This window comes from Syngnathus leptorhynchus, chromosome 6, assembly GCF_054491065.1.
Source record: "Syngnathus leptorhynchus isolate UIUO chromosome 6, UIUO_Slep, whole genome shotgun sequence".
Taxonomy (NCBI): Eukaryota; Metazoa; Chordata; class Actinopteri; order Syngnathiformes; family Syngnathidae; genus Syngnathus; species Syngnathus leptorhynchus.
Window position 1 is genome coordinate 2,678,058 of NC_141200.1, and position 20,599 is coordinate 2,698,656.

Consider the following 20,599-nt stretch of genomic DNA (forward strand, 5'->3'; position numbering starts at 1 on the left):
TTTTCAGTTGGCATCATCAATATATATATATATATTTTTTAAATTCTACAATCATAACATAAGAAGAAACAAATTCTTGTTATGGAAAAAGATTATTTGGAAAGGAGATAGAAATGAAACATTATCACAATATAAACTATGTGAAAATGTCCATTATGCTTACAATTAAGCAGTTTCATGGAATTGAATAAGCATGACAAATAATTGATAAGAAGACATAGAATAAACATCTTTATTTATATTAGCTTGCTATTCAGACAAAAAAAAAAGCAGCTAGTGAACGTGCGACAAGCTTGCATTTTTTTTCCCTCTTACAATATATATACAACCAACATAGGATGACTGTGATTTAGGTCTCGCTCAGTTAGAAGACATCAAATTCACACAAGTATCGGGACACCCGGCCGGAATTTATTCGTCCATGTGTTGAACATGGACGGAGGACAAGCTCTTGCCCAGGCTACGGAAGAACGGCGTGACGAACGTGTCCGTCAGGCTCATCCACACCACCTGCAGCGACGGCAGCACCACCAGGAAGCTCCGGATGCTCGGCATCACCAGCCTGCGGGAGGCCCACAAATTCAAAACCGTTACGAAGTTCTCAAGTTGTAGCTTTCAAGTCTCATTTGAGTCTAGTTGAGTCATTACTTGGTTCACGCAAGTCACAACATATTAATCATCAATCATAAAAATACATTATCTCTAATAATTCAATGAACATGTAAATGTCTTAAAATTGAACAACCTCTCATTAATATAAAACCCACATCAAGTAAATATGTGACCGGCTATTGATGAGCTAAACTGTCGAGCTCACCGAGCTAGCTTAGCGTCACAGTTCACACAGCTAGCTTACTTGCCAGCAACACCCCAAAAGCACTTCCCGTCTCCCCGCGGGAACTTCCTGCCTCCAACATGGCCGCCAAGGGACCCAAGAATGTCCCACCCCGGTGTCGAATAGCATGTCAAGCTCTCCCTGCTCTGTGGAACTTTTTTTTTTGCCACATTTGCGCCAACTTTCCTAGTGCTCACTTTTTAGCAGGTGACGACGAGTGTTCCCCATCAACGGGAGCTCTTCTTGGTTAGCTCGTTAGCGCATTAGCTCACTGCCTAACAGTATCCAGGTGGCCTGCGTGATGATGTCATGAGTTGAAAAAGAAAAACACGACTCATGATCCTAATAGGTGTAGAGAGAGAATGGCTCAGTATTTTGCAATGTGACGTCATCTGTATAAATAGCTTGTGTCAATATTTGCCTTGGGAGCTTGAGCAAATATCCCATAATAGTCTGCTGGGCTCTTTAGTGGTCGCTTTCAATTCTGCGTTCGCTTAACCCAAATGATCGTATGTAGTGCATTAGCATAGCATCAATTATCGTAAATTCCAGCACGGTGTTATTGCTTAAATTTTTACCGATAGCTTTTTATTTATAATTTTGATTTTGTTTCATAATATTACAACTTTTAATCCCAACCTTTCAAGAAAAATATGAAACCGTATGTAGTGCATTAGCATAGCATCAACTATCGTAAATTCCAGAACGATGTTAGTGCTTAGATTTTTACCGATGGCTTTATTTAATAATTTTGATTTTGTTGATATTACAATTTTTAATCCCAACCTTTCAAGAAAAATATTCAAACTTTATCTTTGTCACAGACTAAAGCGTGATGGCCCCCCCTACCAGATGTGTATGAGGCTGAGTACAGCAAAGACAAGTCCCAGGATGAAGGCGAGCGGCACGGCCAGCAGCGCCCCGAGAAGCCGGTAAAGGACAAACTTGACCACCTCGAACGTGGCATGGCTGCAAATCCACACCCGGTCCATGGTCCGAACCGACTCCGGCTCAGCAATGACGTCATCGAAGCCCACCTGACCGGAAAAAAAACAAAAAAGAGAACAAGTCAAATGCTACTCTGACTTAAGCCTAACGGTGATTTTGTCAAATATTCAATTTCAAAAACACATTTTATTCAAACTATTTTTATAAATGTACATATATGTACAAAGTATATGTACACACAGTATACAGTATATTCAGTATGTACAGTCAGTGCATTATAAAGTTTGAGGGGGAAAAAAAATCATCACTGCTCGGCGATGACGTCATGGAGGCTCACCTGACCCGTCCCGACAACGAACCAAGAACTAAATAACCGATAACGCAATTCTCCTTTTACTTCCGCGTAATGACTTGAAAACAAAGGAAGGCTGCGCTCATGTTTTTGTTGAATTTTTTTTTTTTTTTTTTTACCTTGAGATGCGCGTTTACGTCGTCGGGGTCTCGGTCTTCGTGCGGTGACGTAAACACGTGACCCTTCCGTGACAGAATGGGCTCGATGGTCCTGTTAAACTCGTCCTCGTCCATAATGATGCTCGTGTCCGACTTCTCTTTCTCCAAACCCATGTCCTAGTTGGTGTTGGACTTTCAGTGGAGATTCGAGTAGGCAGTGAGCGAGCCGCTCTGCTCGTTTGCAGTCGCAGCAGCAGCAAAACAGAAGCCAGGCATGCAAGCAGACAGACAGACAGGCAGACAGACAGACAGCACCCCGCCCCACAGACTGAAAAGCAGCGTGGGCTCGACGGCGCCAAAACACGCGACTGTGCGTGTGCAGTGGCCACTCAATGGCCACTAGTAGCAAACGTATTTACTTCTTAAAAAAAAAAATTCTATATTAAAACTGCATGGTAAAAACTGTTCGAACTTATTTTCTCGTTCCCCCCCCAAAAAAAATCATACCCACAACAATTCAAATATGTCGTGCGATTGTTGTCATGGCAACATTGATATTTGCATCTTATTTGTTTTTGCGCCATGCTTTTGTGTCCATACTACAATTGAGAACAATAGTGTGTGTGTGTGTGTGTGTGTGTGTGTGTGTGTGTGCGTGTATTGTTTGGGGGCGCAGAGAAATGTGTGTGTGTGTGTGTGTGTGTGTGTGTGTGTGTGTGTGTGTGTGTGTGTGTGTGTGTGTGTGTGTGTGTGTGTTCGGTGGGCTAAAAGTGGGCCACCAGTGTGAGTGACAGCTAAGCAGAAATGCATCAACCAAACAGTCATCAGGTTCAACCCAGCCAGCGAGAAGAATAAAACACAATCCTGCTGGATGAAAGCTCAAAATTAATGATGACACAACAGCATGGAAGGAAAGTGAGCATCTGGGTGAGAAGGCAGATTTGGAAAGGGCCATGTTAACTGTTACTTCATCCAGCTCGACGTCCTGTTTTTTTTACGGCTCGGATGAGACTCGGTGCTCCGATGGCTTTTGACAGACTTGATGTCCAGCCAGTCAACCTTGGCAACGCCTTTGGTCAAGTCCCATGATTTGAATTTTCACAATAGCTCAAATTCCATCACGAATTGCTCCGCTGATGTCGCCAAAATATTAATATTCGATCACATAGATTTTATAATCTCAACAGTATGTCAAAATAATTGACTAACATTTTATATTTCTTAGCCCTTGAAGGACATACTGACTCAAACAAGACACATGGTGCCCTTGAAGGGATAAAAATAATCCTTTAAAAAAAAAAATCAAACAATAAATACTTTGTAAAAGTTGTTGAGCTGCTGTTAGCTCATGAACCAAAATACCAACACATACTACAAGTAACTTTGCCACACATTAGTAACTTAACTGCCCAGATAGTTCTGATATTTAGCAATTCTAAAAACATCTAGAGCCATAATCATCCGTATGCTGTTCGCTGAACATCGTGACTCATTTGTTTATGTGACTTGTGCGACGCTAATTCTCGTACAGAAATATTCCAAATGGGATTTTTGAATCTGCTATGGCTTGTTTGCACACCGAAGACGTTCTTGAGTTGACGTGCCGGAACCCGTCTCATCAATCTCATCAGTCACTCAGTCCTCATGCTGGCTTTCCATGGCCGCGGGACACGAGGATTCATCTTCATCATCACCTTTTACCAATATATGATGGTCCATGCTCGTAAATGTTTGTCCTAAAGACTAATTATGACTTTTGATTAGCTTGTGTTTTCAATCGTTCTGCTGTTCTTGTTTCTTTCTGAACTTTTGGAGGCTCTTTGTGTTGCGGCAACACGATTATGAAACCAGATCATGGGGCCTGAATTTGCGCACATTCTTGACAAATGTTTTTTTTGGTGGTGTCACACTGTCTGGACATGCAATCCTGTAGCTTTGCCTCATTTTGAAGCTATTTGAGCTACAATCTAGCAAGTGGAACAACAATACAATCATTTAAGTAATTGCGATTTTGAAATTTCTAGAAATAACTAAACCCAAAAATAAATGACACTTTTATAATAATAATAATAATAATAATAATAATAATTTGAACACTCTCTAGCATGCTACAACCCCTCAGAAAAAAGTAAATGAATAATTTGCATATGTTTAGACAACATAAACCTACTGCTCACTAGTCAATACATGATTGAAATACTAATAATTGACTAATATTGACTTGAACTCTGAATCTTATTGCCTGACTCACTGCATTCCTAATCCACACACACACACACACACACACACACAGTTGCAGAAGACTGTTTAAAGATGTTCTTGTTCCTGCTTCAGTCACCCCGAGGCAGGCACAAGAATGCATGCAGGGCCTCGCTGGCTCTCTGACACACATGTAACTTCACTGCACCCCCACAAATATAACCTTCTCATATATGTAATCCCCACATACAAATTTAAAAAAGCCCCCCCCCCCCCCCCCCCCCCCACACACACACACACACACACATACAAACACACCTACACACAGTAGTTTTCCACAAGACTCCCATCCAGGCTGGTGAATACTGCTTTCACTTATCCGTCTGCACAAAGCTTCTTTTTAGGCGTTACTAAAAATGTAAAAGTGCTTTTGAAGCTTGCAGTGTCAAGAAGACGAAGAGCAAGTGTGCTCAAATGTAGGAAAATTGGACCAGTGAGTCTTTTTTTCCCCCGAACAAAATTGATCTTAAATGGGATATCGTTTGTGTTTTGGACTTTTCTGGTGGGTAGCCATGACAACGTTGTACCATGAATGTGATTCCCGTTAGCACGAGCTGGCGCTGAGGAATCTCCTGGTGAGGGAGTGGCGGCCATTTTCTCCTCCTCCTATCTCCCGGATAGAAAAAACGTTCTGACTTGCTCTGTAATTTGGAGTCATCGTTCTCACACACTCGTTTGCTCACGCAGATAGACAGACTGCCTTATTAAAATATACCTTGACTGTCCCAATACTTTTGTCTGTTTCATCATCTTCAACATTTCTGAGTCAACAAATTCCACCCATGTGTCACATTTGTCCATTTCTGAATCCAGCATTCCCACACTTGTATCTCGTGTTAATTCCTCAGTCGCCGAGGGAGTGTTTTATTATGGTGCTCCGGTCTCCAAGGAAGCGTCTCCAAGGTTTCCGTCCTGCCTGCTCGCTTGCTCCTCCGCCTTATTTGGAGCGAGCGCTTCCTGAACGCGCGCCAGGAAAGTGTGCGTCCAGCGACTTGACCGGGGGGGGGATGCTGGGAAGAAGGCGAGCGAGCGTGGAGAGGGAGCTTTTTATAGACCCACCATGCATTGGAACGTGTTTGCCGCTAAGAAAAATTCTCAAACTGTGACTTTTATACAAGTGTTATGTTTTAAGAAGTCACATTTGAACATGAAGTTCCAAACAGCTGATCACTGTTAGCATTTACTGTTAGCATTCCAGTGAGCGATGACGTTTCAGGGGGAGGGGGGAGGGGGGGGGTCGTCCGTGATAAGGCCTCCACTTGCAACAATGACAACAAAGCTCACACTTCCTGTTTGCTATAGCATCAATTACCCGGGCCATTAACGCAGGAAAAAGAGCAAACACGTTACGGTCTCGTTATCGGACTCGCTACACACATCCTGGAAGCTGTACGTAATTCCTGCAGTTGTGAGCTCATCACATCGAAAATGGTGGTGCTTTTATTCTATCGCCGTGGTACTGATGTTTTCGGGAGCTCTTTGGAGGAGCTGATGACTTTAGAACAGAGTCAAGTGCAAGTTCAGAGGTCCTCCTCCTCCTCCTCTGCATGCTTGTAAGCAACATTCCTCGGAAAAGAGGAGGCAACCAGTCGGGAGGAGACCTCTCCCTTGTTGTTCTTAACTCAACGTGGGAGATCTGCTGGGTGGGTCATCTAAACATCTGTTGAAGCACCTGCCAAATAACCCAGCAGCACATTACACTTAAGAATCAAATGGTATACAGCAGCCAAATAGTGAGTAGTATGGAAAGACATGACTTGAAATGCAGCTGCCAAATACTGAGCCAGAGTCAGCAAAATAAAAGCACAAAGACCTCCACTTTCCTCAGCATTGATTTAAAGGCATGGACATCTCCATTTTGTCATGACTGACTCTATAAAATGACAGCATGGCAGAGTTATTTTACAAAAAAATAAAAGGACAAATATCTCCACTTTATAAAAGGTGCTCGTGATGATTGGTCTCTTCCTGTATTTGGACACGGCACCTCTCTTGCATGAAGTGGTGTAAACTTTCACAGCTTCCTGTTCTTGAAAACTTCACTTGGATGCTCCATTTGTGTTCAAAGATTAAACAGAGCTCTTCACTATTGGAAAGCAACTCACAATTTCACATGTTTCAAATTCATGGGAGTGGTACCACTATTTGAAAAATCTTTCTTTATACATTCTCTCATCTGCTGCTTTTAACTGTCCAGCGAATGTTTATTATTTTTCCATCAAGGAGAAAGTTCAATGTTTCCGAATCATCCATCAAAATGTTGCTAATGGCTGAACATTATTTAGACGTGAGTCACTGGGAATGAAATGAAGTATGATATCGTCCGCCGCCGTAATTCCGCCCGCCTCGGAAACAGGGGGAGAGTTTGTCAATAGGGCCGAGAGGGAAACCCTCTCATCCCGAGGAATTCCTTCCAAAGAACATCAAGGCTGGCTGACACACTCTCACATCTCCGCCACAAAGAGGGAAAAGCCTGGGCGAGGCCACGTGGAACATCCAATTCAGGGATTTCCTCACACACCCTCGTCCTCGTCGTGTCCCGAGCGTTGTGAGTTTCCGGAGCCCTCGCGGGCCAAAACGACACCCCAGAGAGGATCCTCCTGGCCTCGCTTAAAGAGGCGGGAATCAGCTGGCCGCTTCCGTCTATTGTTAGAGCGAGGAAAATAATATGCCCCGACAAACATCCCAGCTGCTGAAAGCAAAAGGTAGGAATGCGGTGATGCTTGGGAAAAAGAAAAACGTCACAAGAACATCCTTTGCCACTGATGCTAAGTATCCTAGCGCAGCCTACAAGTAATTCATATCAATATGATTGTTGTAAAGTTTTTAGATTGAGATACCAAAAATCTCATAAAATCATGATAAGGCAATTGTGTGATTTTTCATAACAACACCTGATCATCAATTGCAACGTCTAAACTGAAACTCGATATTTGAGTGTCGATAAAATTATCGGGATACTCAGCTAATTATACTGATACAGTCACCCTATCGTGATATGAAATCATAACTCTGATATGCCCCCCCCAAAAATATCAATGCCAATGATACCGAATATCTCCCACTATCACGATACAGCTATTGGATAATAATCGACACATATACCAACATTTTGTCCTTTTAGTATCCTTAACACTGAATACATTAATAACCCAAAAAATCCAGCAGATATTAAACAGTAACAGTATCTAACCGATATGATTTTCGCCTCTGTCTACAAGGGGGGGGGGGGGATATTTTGAGAGCACCTGAGTGCTGGAATGTCCTGACAGGCCCCAAGGAAAATAACTGAAACAATGCGTGCAGATGAGAGACTCGGGCGAGGCTCGCACACTTACACAATGGCAACACAGTACACGTAAACACACACACACACATGCACATTCCTTATGAAGCTCCGTGGAGCTACTCTTTGTGAGTTGGCGCTATTTATTGGAGGTGTTCGAGAGGCCAGCTTGGAAACTGACATGAAGACTGAGCTTCCCGTTCATGCGCTTAAGACTTATTATCCTGGCTGGGAATGACATGGGAACGTGTACGCTGCCATGTTGCACTCCTTACGTTCATCATTGGAAGGGAGGGGGAGGGGGGGGGGGGCATCAACTCATTTCAATCTACTTTGGTGGCAAAATTCCCTTGGTATGCCAAACAGCTGCTTCCTGTCATCGCCGTTTGCATCATCGTTGACATACAACACGCTAGCCGCCGTACCACCTGGAGACGGGAAAGGTAAAAGACAGCCAATGGGTGTGGCGGTAGGGGGGTTCCCGGTGGGCTTGGAGAAATGTTCCAGTGTTGAAGTGGTTACGCCGTGACATCTCCGGATTAGCGGGAGTGAGCGAGTAGCACATTTTCCAAACACTTTCCCTCCTTCCCTTTTCACAAGCGAGTGGAAAAAACTTTGGATGACTTCATCGGTAAGGTTGTTTTCTTGAAGCATAGCTTTGACCATTCGCAAGTGGGGGCAATCGCTTTGTACCTTGGTGCTGGGCACATTTGGAAAGTGACAATGAAAGCCTTGTTTTACAAGGGATTTTTTTTTTTGTTCCAATTTGGGAGTTGGTCAACTGGAAGTGCTGTCTGGGAATCACTGGACCAATTTGGCACACAATATTAATATTGTAATATTTGGATTAGCTGTTTACTTGATGCAATATTTTTTTTCAATTATTTGGCCGATTAATCGATGATCAGAATTTTATTGTAATTGGCAACAGCCCCCCCCCCCCCCCAAAAAAAGGCCCTCCTGACCCTAAAGTGAACCTTTGGTTTCTGCTAACATTTGAAGATTAAGGCTCAAACTTCTCATCAAAACAAAAACACACAAGTGAAGCGAGTGTTGTTTTTGCAGCCGCCTTCCTAAAGGTTCTAAAAACGAAGCAGGACCACCATTGCGTTTGGCTGCAGGTATGATAACGATGCTGCCAGGAGGAGGAAGAAGAGAAGCAAGAGCCGGTTGGGCCAAAACTTAAAAGACATCAACCTTGAAAGGCATGCTGGGAATGAAGTAAACAAAGTATACACACGAGTGTCACTGTCACAAAAAAGCTAATGGCCATTGGACACCAGGGGGCGTTTACTTTAACACCCAACACTCAGAAGTTACCGGGTTCAATGTGAACGGCAAAGTCGGTTACGGATCTTCAATGTCAGCTCCGTGTCAATTTGCGCTATCTCCGTGTGGTCTCATTTCCCAGTTGACTCGTTACCACTAGCGCCCTCTGCAGGAGACGCGGATGCAAAACACTAAGTGAAGCTCTGGTTCCAATGTTTCTGGGAGGAAACCTCCAGAAGGAAAGGTGTCATTCCAGAAGCATCTCTTTGACCTGCTCCGGTTTACCTTTGACCTCGGCTTATCCCTGGTTACAAACTAATGAGTTCCTCCTCCGCCCTCCTCCTCTGTGCAGAACGAGAAGTGCGCTAGTCAGGAATGTGCGGAGTCCTTGTATGGTCATAAACATGGAGCACTGCCTTGGCCTCCTCAAGCTACCGTATAAAACATTGTTCTCGCCAAGATGGTGGACGACCACGCCCGGCAAACAGACAAAACAATCACAGTAATTGATTTACTCATTGACTGTCAGGTGCTGCATCCAGATCACGAAAAGAAGTCCAAAAAATGCCTGAGTGACTACGAAGGTTGGATTTTTCCCATTATGGTTTAACCCCGCCCTCCCCAAAATGTTCCGTTTCAGGTTAAAATCCTACAAACATTTGCCATCCTACTTCCACACTCGCTGATAAATTCCGTGAGTGGACGACGACGCCTCGTGACAAACGCTTACCTTTGACCTCTTGGAGGACGCCAGTGACAAAATCCACACTTCCACTGGCATATAGGTGACACACGGGTGTGCTATATTCATGCACTATGATCAATCTGTTGCGTTTTGTGGAAATTAAGGGTGAGAAATGGGTTAATGCCTCTTGGCCTTTCATGCTTGGCGGAGGTAATGAGTCACGGCAAACAGCTGCATTGTATTTTCACAACACAATGGAAGCACTCATCACGGTCCAGCTGCTCACCGGCGTTGCCGTGAGGCAGAAGCGCGCTTCTCACATTGTTACGTACGCCCGCCAGCAAAGGTCCGCAAAGCGCATCGTTTGATTGTGGGGCTGTTTGAGGCTTGTGGAATTCTGCTGCACCCTTTTTCCGACTTTCCATGTTTGCCAGCGCAGCACACACAATAGCAGGAAGGGGAAACTTCATGGGAAGCGTGCGTGTGTGTGAGCGCGTGCGTGCGTGTGTGCGTGTGCAAAAAAAAAGGACTGCAACTTTGCCTTAAGTGTTCATACTTTTGCACGTGAATAAATAGCAGGTTTTAATGAAAATAAACTTTCAACCACATTTGTTTATGAAGTAGTATCTTCTTACTTAGTTTGTTAGCTGAACAGCCTGCAATATAAAAATTGAGTGTAGAATATTTGTAAGTAAACACAAAAGCGTCCCTGGGTGGACTCGAACCACCAACCTTTCGGTTAACAGCCGAACGCGCTAACCGATTGCGCCACAGAGACGATGCACGCGTAATTGCTCACTTGCCAAAAAGAAGTTTACTTCAACAAGACTACAAAAAATGGCTTATTTTTGAGCAAAAGTCAACAAAACCAAAATATGATGATCAAAAGTTGCAACCAAATCCCAGCGATGTTTAAATCTGCCATCATAACGCCAATATCAAAAAAAGCACTAAACTAGCAGCCTTCAGTTCGTCACGGAAATATTTGTGAGGAAAAGTGGTTTTGATCAGTGCAAGTCAGTCGGTTCACATTTGTTCAACAGGTGCGCTAGCATCATGATAAAACATTCAAAAGGTTATTTACGAGGCCAGATTATGCAGTGTGGAAGTTTTCCAGTCGGAGTATTTTGCATCATGCAAATTCTCTTTTCGCCTCTTAACGCAAATCCTCACGCAGCTCAATGCAAAACAAAACAGCAGTCGAACATCACATTGATTTGAGAAAGTTCATGAAAAAAATGTACTTTTATGGGTTTCATTTTTAAGTTCCTAGTTTTGAGGGATTCTTTTTTTTGTCAGGCTAAAAACCATAAGTGAAACATTACACATTGGTTTATACTGAGAAATCATTTTAAATAAATTACTTTGGAAATATCGTTTAGGGAAAAATAACCGAAAACAATGTATTTATTATAATAATACGATCATTTATATTCAAAAAAGCTTTGACAGGCAGAGAGACATCAGCAAAATTGAGCATTTTATCCATTTCTATTTGTATTGTTTTATTTGAAAAAGTAGCATGGAGTGATCTTATTTGGTGGAAAGCTGACGTGCGACCAAAATTCTAATTTGTGAGGTGGAAAACATTTCCAATCTACATATTTGATCTGTATATTACGATGATTTGTTTGGATATTAACTTGTGTAAAGGCACACTTTTTTTTATATTGAATAAAATGAGATAGTGTACGCACTGAGGAGGCAAATGCGTGTGTAAATAAAATTGTGAAGCTGCTACGTGGCTACCTGTCAATCCCAATTTGACCTCGCCCACCAAACTCTTTTCCTGCTTCGACCTCACAGTGGCAGTTCAGTTTGCTTCTTGTGTACACTGGCGCCTCCTGCAGGCAAATGGAGTAATCGCAGAATCATTGAATTGGTTGACAAAGTGGTTGTCACATCAGGTTTGAATGAAAGGGAAGTAGCCGGAGACAATGGCGTTCCTCGGGAGATGAGGCTTCCTGGAATTGTCAATAGTTTCCAACCTCAGGAGAGCTTCATGGCAACTTTTTCCATCACGCCATACATACCGTACATGAGCCATATCAGGCAAACATATTTTAAATTTGATTTCTGGAAATGAGGCAGACTTCTTGAGACTTCGGCTCGAGACCTCTTGATCGGCATGACGACCAAAATTCTTCCTCTCATGTGACACTGGCTCCAGGCGACAAATTAATTTTTTTAATCTCTTCAAGAACATCTTTTAAGGCCCTTTGGAAATGACCCTAAAATGGCCGCTTCAAACCAAAATGCATATATGGCAAATATTCAGTCAATAACTCATCTTTTAATGAAAAAAAGCAAATCGTTTTCAGTAGTTACATGGCTGAGACCTGAAATAAAAAAATAAAAGGTGCAGACTTTGAAGGCACTCGTAACAAATGGCTTCACCTCAACGCGCCCGCCATCTTGACTCAGACATCTAGGCGGGAGTGTTCTTCTTGCACTCAACGGAGCAAAACAACCGTCCCTGGGCGGCCATGAAACGCTGGCCCATCAGAACCTTGGTGCAGCCCGAGCATTTGAAGCACTGCGGGGCCGCGTGCCAGTGGTGCTCGCCGTACGACACGCGCTGAGCCTCGGGCTCCACCGCCTCGCCGCACCCGGAACATTTCTGCGGACGACCGACAAACGTAGTCAGCGTTAAACCGAGATGGCGTCCGCAGTTTAAAAAAACAAAAAAGCGTGAACGAGGTGGCCCGCCTTACCACAGCGTAGTTTTTCATGTAGCAAGGCGTGCAGACGGGCTTGTCCTGCTCCATCACGTACGTCTCTCCGGCCAGAACCAGGTCGCAGTCGAAGCAGCAAAAATGTTTCAAGTGCCAATTTTGGCCCTCGGCCTGCGTGTACTCGTTGCAGAAGATCAGCTGAGGAGGAAACAAAGCGCTTCAGATGTTATTCACGCTCAGAACGCTACCACCTGGACGGATCTCACCTCGTCGCAGCCGGCGCAGCGCGGCTTCTCGCTGTCGCCGTAGTGACGACCGCAGTAGAGCTTTCCGCGCTTCCAGAAGTAGATCATGTCCACCAGCAGCTCGTTGCAGGTGCAGCACACGAAGCAGGCCGGGTGCCACAGCTTGTCGTAGCCGGCCCGCTCGGCGTACACGGCCGGGTCGCCGACTCTCATCGGTTGATTGCAATGGCGGCACGACTGCGGGGTTTGGAGAGAAGATGACAGTTCAAATAAAATGGCCATTATTGGTGATCTATGGCACAGGAGGAAGAGGTGGAAAAGTCCTGACGCCGGTTTGTTCAATGCGAGGAAACGTTGGCTAATTGTTGCTGAAAGATTAGCCGCCTTCATTGTTGCAGCCAAGAACGAAAACCTCGCTCGGTGCCAAACGAGCACACAATGACACTTTGATGTGACATTGGCGACCGGCTCGTATAATTAAGATCGACCTTTGACACAATGTGACCAAATATCAAATTCCTTACGAAGCTTTGCTGCGGGGCGCCCATAGCTCCAGCGGTGGTACCCACGGCAGCTCCGGCAGACGTGGACCCTGGCCCTGCAACTCCAGCGGCCCCCTTGACGGCCAATGCTCCCGGTCCGGCTGCTCCAGTAGCGCCCGGGCCGCCCTGACCCGCCGCCGCCTGGACCAGAAGCATTTCCTCGGGCAGCCGCACGTCGCCGATACCCAGGGCCTCGTCTTTGTACTTGCGCACAAACTGCTGCATCTGCTTGACTTCGGCCGGGCTCAGCTCGTGGCACTTGGTCGGGTCCTGGTCGTGCTCGGGCAGCTGGCGGGCCATCTGTTGGCGGCGGTAGGCGGCGCCTTCCGTGCCCGCCACGGGGCGTTTCTCTGGCGGGAGCAGCTCGATGTAGCGCACCGCCTGTGAGGAAAGGAAGCAAAAAAAAATAATAAAGAAATCGACCAATCACAGAAGAGGGACGGGAAAATATTTGACAGCAAGATACGAGCGGAGACCAAACAACCAGCACAGCGTGTTCAGCCCTTTGTAAAAAAAAAAAAAAAACCCAAACAGATTTCACTCCCATTATGAATCAAATTCTTATTGATTACTTGGCGGATTTTGAAGGCCATCCCTTCAGCAAACTTACCACATATTTGTTAGCCACAGGGGGCGCCCACTCGTATGTGACAGACTTGAGAGGAGTTTCTTTGGCGACCGGCACCACGTTGGCAGCGGTGGTATTGACAGAAACGCTCGCTGCCTTCGCCTTGACGGGGGCAACTCCAGCCGGGCGTGACTGGACGCCGCCGCCTGACGCCGTAGCTCCTGAAGCTGCGGCAGACGGGACGGACGCCGCACCTCCCGAGGCTGCGGCAGCGGTGGCAGCGGTGGTGTGAGGCACTGTTGCTGTGACGGAGGCAGGTAACACGGTGTGGGCGGAGCCTGGCAACACGGTGTGGGCGGAGCCTGGCAACACGGTTTGGGCGGAGCCTGGCAATACGGTTTGGGCGGTGGCGGGACCGCCCAGCGTGATGGTGACGGCGTTGCCCCGATACACGGGGACGCCGTCCGTCTTCAGCTTGGCAATCAGGCCGGTGTACTTGGTGTCCTCAAAGAGCTTCCCCACCTGCAAGGACATTCAAACCGATCCAAAAAGGCAAACAAATGCGCATGAGCAAAAATCAAAATAATAATAAAAATATATCGAGAATAGAAAAAAATATCTAAAATAGAGACGGGAACTTGTAAGGCTCCTGACCTTTTTGTTCTCCTCCGAGTTCATCTGCACGTTGTGTTCCGCCAGACCGCACTTGCAATTCCGACAGATTTTTCTGCAATGGACAAAAATGGGCAAACAACTCAAAGTGTGTTTTCCAAATGCGCATTGACAAATGAGTTGAATTCAAACATGCATTTTTGGCCACGTCAGCAATTATGATCACCATTGTTTATGATCGCTATTACGTCTCCGTGTGGGTTCACATGGTAATAATTATGGTTTAAGATGAAGACTAATACGTAAGCATTGACTGAACCACTTCGCCAAGAGTAGATTTCTGACAAGGAGCAGAAAAAAAAAGCCTCTGCGCTGTGACATCACTCGAGTGTTGCCAATTAAATCTCCGAGCCACTGATCCCAGTCTAAGACCACACGCTGGGAATTTGCTGGAATCTAGCAAATGAGTCACTGTGTGAGTCACCGTCTGGTGTTTAACAAAAGCGGCCTTGTCACTTGGGAATGAACTTCACTGCTGGAGACTCTTTGCTCCTCAACAAGAAGGTCGAGCTCAACAATAAAAGCTGCTTCATATTTCTTTTAGGATCCCCCCCACCCCTCTCTCTGTGTTATTCTTTTTGCGTGTGTTTACATTTTCCTGCGGTTAGTTTGTGAATTGGTGAGTTCAGGCTCGGGTGGACAATTAATCTTCTAAATCGGCCACGTGTAGAAAAGTAGGATGATAAATTTCAGACTCAGTGGAGTTCTCACCTCCAGAAATGAAGCTCGAAGCCTTCGCACTTGTCTTTACATTTGAGGCAGGCGGCGCCCGCACCAAACTCATGTCCCAGCGTCATCTGAAACACAAGACACTTCATTAGGTACGCAACATTGCTTTACCGCCGATATGATCGGCGAGTTAGTCCATGACTCGATGCGGTTTCTCAATAAGGCTGACTCAAAAAAGAAGTGTCACTTCTTCTTTTAAGAATTTTGAACTGCAACACAAAAGATCATCGATCAACTTTCTACTTCACGCCTGTCAAAAGACGTCAAGATGTTTGTGAGGGTGACTTCATTTGCTCACATGAAGAGCAAAGACAACTGTGGGGATGAGCTTTCAGTATTTGAGAGTATTTATCGCCACCGGGGATTAAAATGGAGCAAACCCGTCTGGGTCATCTGGCAGGTCAACAAAACATCAGTTCATGCGTCAATGAGCACATCAACAAAGATCAGTGACATTTTATTTGATCTGAAACACAAAATAAAAACGTGGTGTTTATCAAACCTACGAGACTAAATCACTGGAAAGTGAACCAGAGGCATGTCAAAAATGATCAATTTGGTTACGACAAATCTAAGACTTCTGTCCTCCATAAAAGTCACGGTTTTATTAAAGGTGTCAAATGAAATTGCTGGAAAAACTTTTGGATTGGCGACCAGTGACGCGACCACCTGCATTGTGTCCTCCTCGCGCACCTCAGCAGGGCGTTGACTCACCTTTTTCACTTCCTTCTCGATCTCCATGTTCGCTTCTCTCGGCTCCAAAAACACACTAACCGAACAGGGTGGACGCTGCTGGGAAAATTGTGATGAATTAACGGTAAATAGAAGAGGATGAGACACTGGACACTACAAACAGAGCGGTTTTGATGCCACTTTCGGTTCGGGAAGCCAGCCCGCTACGGACAACCGTCAAGTTATCATAGCGAAAGACAACATTTCTGGTGTTGACGAAAATAATAAGATGATATAAAATAAATCTACGACAAGTCATTCGATCGTTTTAGTTGTTTTACTATAATTCTGCATGACATACTGGTTTAACAGTTTTTTTAGTTTTTCTTTAATTATCAAACAATTCGTGCCATTATTTTTTATCATAGCGAAGCTTCACAGTTATTTTATTTTGAAACCAACCATGCCGTACTTCTTCATTTTACACGCTAGCTTTATAAGTCTGAGGGTCCCGTTCACTTTCACATATGTCCCGAGAGGCGCTGACAGATGTTCCCTCAGGCCAATAAGACGACGAAATAAAATCAGCCAATCGCCGATTAGAGAAGGCGGGCCCTCTGCCTGACAAAGGATAGGGGCAAGGCAAATCTATCTATGTTGAACCCAATTGAACAGCACGCGAAGCGATAATCTGAATCATTTCGCTAAACCAAGTGACCATAACCAGTCAAAGAGTGACTGAGGAATTTTAAGATTTCAAAATTCAAAAACTTGATGAGGTGGCAAGTTGGGTGTGTTCAGGATGTGAAACAGCGCCCTCTGTGAGGCCACAGGTAGACATTACAATTTTGGAACTCGGGACATTTCCGGTGCGGTCCTTTTGGGGTGCTTTTATTTTTTCTCTGGGGGATTTGGGTTAGTAAGAGAACTTGTAAATGGGCAAAATTATTTAAGAAAGAAGGGCTCGTCCGGGATTTGAACCCGGGACCTCTCGCACCCAAAGCGAGAATCATACCCCTAGACCAACGAGCCACAATAGTTGGATGAAATCGGGACATTTCCGGCGCGGTTCTTTTGGGGTGCTTTGGTGGATTTGGGTTAGTAAGAGAATATGTAAATGGAGAAAATGAGTAGAATAGAAAAGATGGGCTCGTCCGGGATTTGAACCCGGGACCTCTCGCACCCAAAGCGAGAATCATACCCCTAGACCAACGAGCCACAATAGTTGGACGAAATCGGGACATTTCCGGCGCGGTGCTTTTGGAGTGCTTTTGTGGGATTTGGGTTAGTAAGAGAACTTGTAAATGGGCAAAATTATTAAAGAAAGAAGGGCTCGTCCGGGATTTGAACCCGGGACCTCTCGCACCCTAAGCGAGAATCATACCCCTAGACCAACGAGCCACAACAGTTGAACGAAATCGGGACATTTCCGCCGCGGTGCTTTTGGAGTGCTTTTGTGGGATTTGGGTTAGTAAGAGAACTTGTAAATGGGCAAAATTATTAAAGAAAGAAGGGCTCGTCCGGGATTTGAACCCGGGACCTCTCGCACCCTAAGCGAGAATCATACCCCTAGACCAACGAGCCACAACAGTTGAACGAAATCGGGACATTTCCGCCGCGGTGCTTTTGGAGTGCTTTTGTGGGATTTGGGTTAGTAAGAGAACTTGTAAATGGGCAAAATTATTAAAGAAAGAAGGGCTCGTCCGGGATTTGAACCTGGGACCTCTCGCACCCAAAGCGAGAATCATACCCCTAGACCAACGAGCCACAGCAGTTGAACGAAATTGGGACATTTCCGGCGCGGTCCTTGTGGGGTGCTTAGGGGGATTTGGGTTAGTAAGAGAATATGTAAATGGACAAAATGAGTAATAGAAAAGATGGGCTCGTCCGGGATTTGAACCCGGGACCTCTCGCACCCAAAGCGAGAATCATACCCCTAGACCAACGAGCCACAGCAGATTAAAGAAATCATTGCTTTTATAACATTATAAATTCAAATTTAGGAATTAAAATTCATTTAACAAATACTGATATTTTTTTGTCATTTAGCAGTGATTCATTAACTAATGCTTTTCTCCAACAACATTTTGTGTTCGCTTTATGGAGCTCGATGATCCATCCTCACGTTCTGCCTGCTCGTCCTTCTTCCGTGTCCGGTCCTTCCTCCACGTGTTTGAATGACTCTACCATGAACCGTGAAGCTGTTTAACATCCTACTTTGCCGCTTGACAGGGTACAACCAGCTCAGAAAATGGCATCTGAAGCCAAGCGGCTCAAGGTACGGTTTCGTCAAAATTCGTTTATGTAATGCTGCAATGTACAGTAGATAGCTGTCGTGTGTACTTTACACGTGCTTTAGGGATAAATAGCTTGTTAACTAGTACCGATACGACAACTTAGTTTGAGTCAAACTTTGACATATAAGGAGAATATATTCGAAATAACAATAAACTTCCTGACATCATTTTATCTGACATTTAAAACGTTGATTGTATGCGTAAATATGCTTTTTCTTCCATCACAAAACTCTCACCTAATTAGCTATAAATATGAAAATAGATTTGAATTTTCCTTTTCCCAGGTGGACGATGACACTTCCCTGCAGGACTTCCTTCGGTGGTGCGAAAGCGTAGGTCTAGTTCTCAGCACAAAAGTACGTTCCTCTCCAGAACAGAATCCTTTATTGGAGCAATCAAGTGAAAGAGCATTGAATTGTTTGTCCCTTTAGATTGCAGGCGTAGTTGAAGATTGTAAACTGTTGGATCATTTCAACTTCGTATGCAGGTGCGAGTGAGCAAAGAAGGTGTGGTGGCCGACTATGGGATGTTGGCTCTGGACGACATTGAGAAAGGTGAGATGTTGTTCACCATCCCCAGATCGGCTCTTCTTCACCAGAGGACGACACACGTCGCATCCCTGCTGGAGCGAGGTAATTACTCCGACATACAATATTTTCCCTCGACATGATATTTTTTTCTAACATACCTCTTTTTCTTCAGAGAAGTTCTCCTTGGAAAGCACTTCAGGCTGGGTGCCACTCCTTCTAGCTCTGCTGTATGAATACACCACAGCAGAGTCCAAATGGAAACCATACCTGTCATTATGGACCGACTTTAAGATGCTGGACCACCCCATGTTCTGGTGAGGAGGTGGGGAAACACAATTATATGAAATCATTCAGGGGTCACAACTACAAGATATTAATGGTCCAATCAGGTCCAAAGAAGAGCAAGATGGACTCCTGAGGGGAACCGGTATACCAGAGGCAGTGGAGAAAGACCTGGATAACATTCAGAGGGAATACAAAGATGTGGTCCTGCCCTTCATCACCAAACATCCAGACATTTGGAACACCCGGACGCACACGTTGGAGCTGTACACGCAGTTGGTGGCTTTCGTTATGGCCTACAGGTTAGTCCAAGTTTTCTTCACCGCTTGTTTTGAACATTGTCCATTGGCAACAAAGAGCTTGAAGTCTTATTCCCTCCTTGTGTAGTTTCCAAGAGCCACAAGAAGAAGCGGATGATGATGATGAAGATGATGATGAGGGAAAGGCTCCCAATCCACCTATGATGGTTCCCATGGCAGATATGCTCAACCATGTTTCCAAGCACAATGCCAATCTGGAGTTTATGCCAGTAAAGAGACACAAAAAAAAAGACGATGCATTTTTTTTTAATTGTCTTACGATAGCTGCGACATGCTTTTGTCAACTTCCCCCCCTAAAAGTTTGCTTACTTCTCTGTTCACCCTCTCAGGACACGTTGAAGATGGTCTGCGTGCATCCCATCAAAAAAGGCGAAGAAGTCTTCAACACGTACGGGCAAATGGCTAACTGGCAGCTGCTGCACATGTACGGCTTCACCCAGCCGCCTTCCGACAATACCGACGACACCGCCGACATCCCCGTCGTCAATCTGTACAAAGCGGCCACAACAGGTTCACCTCGTGATCATTACAAGCCGCTTCAACTTTTTAAAAGTAAAAATCATACTTTTGCTTCACAGAGCCAGATGGGGATCCCCAGCTGTTGGAGATGTGGGAGTTGCTAAGGGATAAAGGACCGTTTGTTTTCGGCAAACATGGCTGCCTCACCGACATGGAGTTGCACAGTGTGCTCAAGGTGATACACATGGTCGATAGATTAAATACCAAAATAGCATTAAGTAGCATGACCCCCCCCCCAAAAAAAATATTCAGGATGGGAATTCTGAGTCGGAATTACGTACTGTGGTTTTAGGTGCTGTGCATGTCCAGGGATGAGTTCTCCGAGTTGAAAGATAATGACGGATGGGAGGATGATGAAGACGAGGATGACAAGATCATTTCCCAGGCATTCTCCAATGACGGGTTGTCTGGATTAAAGACCAAGTGGAAGTGGATCATCCACGAAGCGGCGCGTCTGACCGTGAAAGGCTACCCCGATGTGGACCGGGACAGAGTCCTGATGGGAGACCAGGTTTTGTTGCAAGGACTGAGCAGCAGGCAGAGGAAGGCACTGCATGTCAGATATGGACAGAAAAGCATCCTGGAAAAAGTCATGGAGCTCACAAAGACATGAAAAAAAAGTTTTCCTTTGCAATGTCCATCAACTAAAGTTTCATCATGTTTTTCCTCAAACATTCATTCGACATTAAAACTATTTGAATTTACAGCAGACCCCAACAAACTTATTATTCAGTACCTACTCATGGATTCCCTTTTTTATATTGTATGTTTATGAGATTGGAGAGAAAACAATTTTATAAACACAATCTAATAGCA

General features: G+C 44.8%; 3 protein-coding genes, 1 long non-coding RNA gene and 7 other non-coding genes across 15 annotated transcripts; 1 reads left to right on the top strand and 10 right to left on the bottom strand.

Moving 5' to 3' along the window:
• Positions 1–218: 218 nt before the first annotated feature.
• Positions 219–10,149, bottom strand: cav2 (caveolin 2). Of its 4 annotated transcripts, none has more exons than XM_085915353.1 (4): positions 9,778–10,149; positions 2,255–2,410; positions 1,685–1,872; positions 219–562 (listed from the first exon to the last, which is right to left on the bottom strand). In XM_085915353.1, exons 1-4 carry the CDS (start codon positions 9,856–9,858, stop codon positions 412–414), a joined length of 576 nt encoding a protein of 191 aa, XP_085771479.1. In that variant the 5' UTR covers positions 9,859–10,149; the 3' UTR covers positions 219–411. The 4 variants fall into 4 exon arrangements, with proteins under 4 accessions (XP_085771479.1, XP_085771481.1, XP_085771480.1 ...); XM_085915355.1 differs by having other exon boundaries at positions 2,255–2,425; XM_085915354.1 differs by having other exon boundaries at positions 2,255–2,464.
• Positions 10,150–10,436: 287 nt separating this feature from the next.
• On the bottom strand, positions 10,437–10,510 carry trnan-guu (transfer RNA asparagine (anticodon GUU)). Its single transcript has one exon. It is a non-coding gene; the product is annotated as a tRNA-Asn (tRNA).
• A 1,432-nt stretch (positions 10,511–11,942) lies between these two features.
• On the bottom strand, positions 11,943–16,082 carry tes (testis derived transcript (3 LIM domains)). Its single transcript, XM_085914424.1, has 8 exons — positions 15,878–16,082; positions 15,146–15,231; positions 14,417–14,489; positions 13,805–14,284; positions 13,177–13,575; positions 12,674–12,889; positions 12,447–12,605; positions 11,943–12,352 (listed from the first exon to the last, which is right to left on the bottom strand). Exons 1-8 carry the CDS (start codon positions 15,902–15,904, stop codon positions 12,161–12,163), a joined length of 1,632 nt encoding a protein of 543 aa, XP_085770550.1. The 5' UTR covers positions 15,905–16,082; the 3' UTR covers positions 11,943–12,160.
• A 713-nt stretch (positions 16,083–16,795) lies between these two features.
• On the bottom strand, positions 16,796–16,867 carry trnap-ugg (transfer RNA proline (anticodon UGG)). Its single transcript has one exon. It is a non-coding gene; the product is annotated as a tRNA-Pro (tRNA).
• Positions 16,868–16,981: 114 nt separating this feature from the next.
• On the bottom strand, positions 16,982–17,053 carry trnap-ugg (transfer RNA proline (anticodon UGG)). The gene has a single exon. It is a non-coding gene; the product is annotated as a tRNA-Pro (tRNA).
• Positions 17,054–17,164: 111 nt separating this feature from the next.
• On the bottom strand, positions 17,165–17,236 carry trnap-agg (transfer RNA proline (anticodon AGG)). The gene has a single exon. It is a non-coding gene; the product is annotated as a tRNA-Pro (tRNA).
• A 111-nt stretch (positions 17,237–17,347) lies between these two features.
• trnap-agg (transfer RNA proline (anticodon AGG)) lies at positions 17,348–17,419 on the bottom strand. The gene has a single exon. It is a non-coding gene; the product is annotated as a tRNA-Pro (tRNA).
• Positions 17,420–17,530: 111 nt separating this feature from the next.
• trnap-ugg (transfer RNA proline (anticodon UGG)) lies at positions 17,531–17,602 on the bottom strand. The gene has a single exon. It is a non-coding gene; the product is annotated as a tRNA-Pro (tRNA).
• Positions 17,603–17,714: 112 nt separating this feature from the next.
• trnap-ugg (transfer RNA proline (anticodon UGG)) lies at positions 17,715–17,786 on the bottom strand. Its single transcript has one exon. It is a non-coding gene; the product is annotated as a tRNA-Pro (tRNA).
• Positions 17,787–17,988: 202 nt separating this feature from the next.
• On the top strand, positions 17,989–20,516 carry setd6 (SET domain containing 6, protein lysine methyltransferase). The gene is made up of 9 exons (XM_085913447.1): positions 17,989–18,113; positions 18,417–18,488; positions 18,620–18,764; positions 18,835–18,976; positions 19,052–19,246; positions 19,332–19,473; positions 19,594–19,774; positions 19,843–19,958; positions 20,076–20,516. The coding sequence occupies exons 1-9, from the start codon at positions 18,087–18,089 to the stop codon at positions 20,394–20,396; spliced, it is 1,341 nt and encodes a 446-aa protein (XP_085769573.1). The 5' UTR covers positions 17,989–18,086; the 3' UTR covers positions 20,397–20,516.
• On the bottom strand, positions 18,440–19,950 carry LOC147055285 (uncharacterized). Of its 2 annotated transcripts, none has more exons than XR_015066336.1 (4): positions 19,830–19,950; positions 19,574–19,752; positions 18,821–19,458; positions 18,440–18,751 (listed from the first exon to the last, which is right to left on the bottom strand). It is a non-coding gene; the product is annotated as an uncharacterized LOC147055285 (long non-coding RNA). The 2 variants fall into 2 exon arrangements; XR_015066337.1 differs by having other exon boundaries at positions 18,440–18,754.
• Positions 20,517–20,599: the final 83 nt, after the last annotated feature.

Coding starts and splice junctions, on each gene's coding strand:
- setd6 (XM_085913447.1), top strand. CDS start 18,087: ATGGCATCTGAAGCCAAGCGGCTCAAG. Junction 19,775..19,842: donor GTACAAAGCGGCCACAACAG/GTTCACCTCGTG, acceptor TTTGCTTCACAG/AGCCAGATGGGGATCCCCAG. Junction 19,959..20,075: donor AGTTGCACAGTGTGCTCAAG/GTGATACACATG, acceptor CTGTGGTTTTAG/GTGCTGTGCATGTCCAGGGA.
- tes (XM_085914424.1), bottom strand. CDS start 15,904: ATGGAGATCGAGAAGGAAGTGAAAAAG. Junction 14,490..15,145: donor TTCGAGCTTCATTTCTGGAG/GTGAGAACTCCA, acceptor TGTCCATTGCAG/AAAAATCTGTCGGAATTGCA. Junction 13,576..13,804: donor CTGTGGCTAACAAATATGTG/GTAAGTTTGCTG, acceptor CTTTCCTCACAG/GCGGTGCGCTACATCGAGCT.
- cav2 (XM_085915353.1), bottom strand. CDS start 9,858: ATGAATATAGCACACCCGTGTGTCACCTATATGCCAGTGGAAGTGTGG. Junction 1,873..2,254: donor ACGTAAACGCGCATCTCAAG/GTAAAAAAAAAA, acceptor TTTTCCGGTCAG/GTGGGCTTCGATGACGTCAT. Junction 563..1,684: donor CTCAGCCTCATACACATCTG/GTAGGGGGGGCC, acceptor GGCCTCCCGCAG/GCTGGTGATGCCGAGCATCC.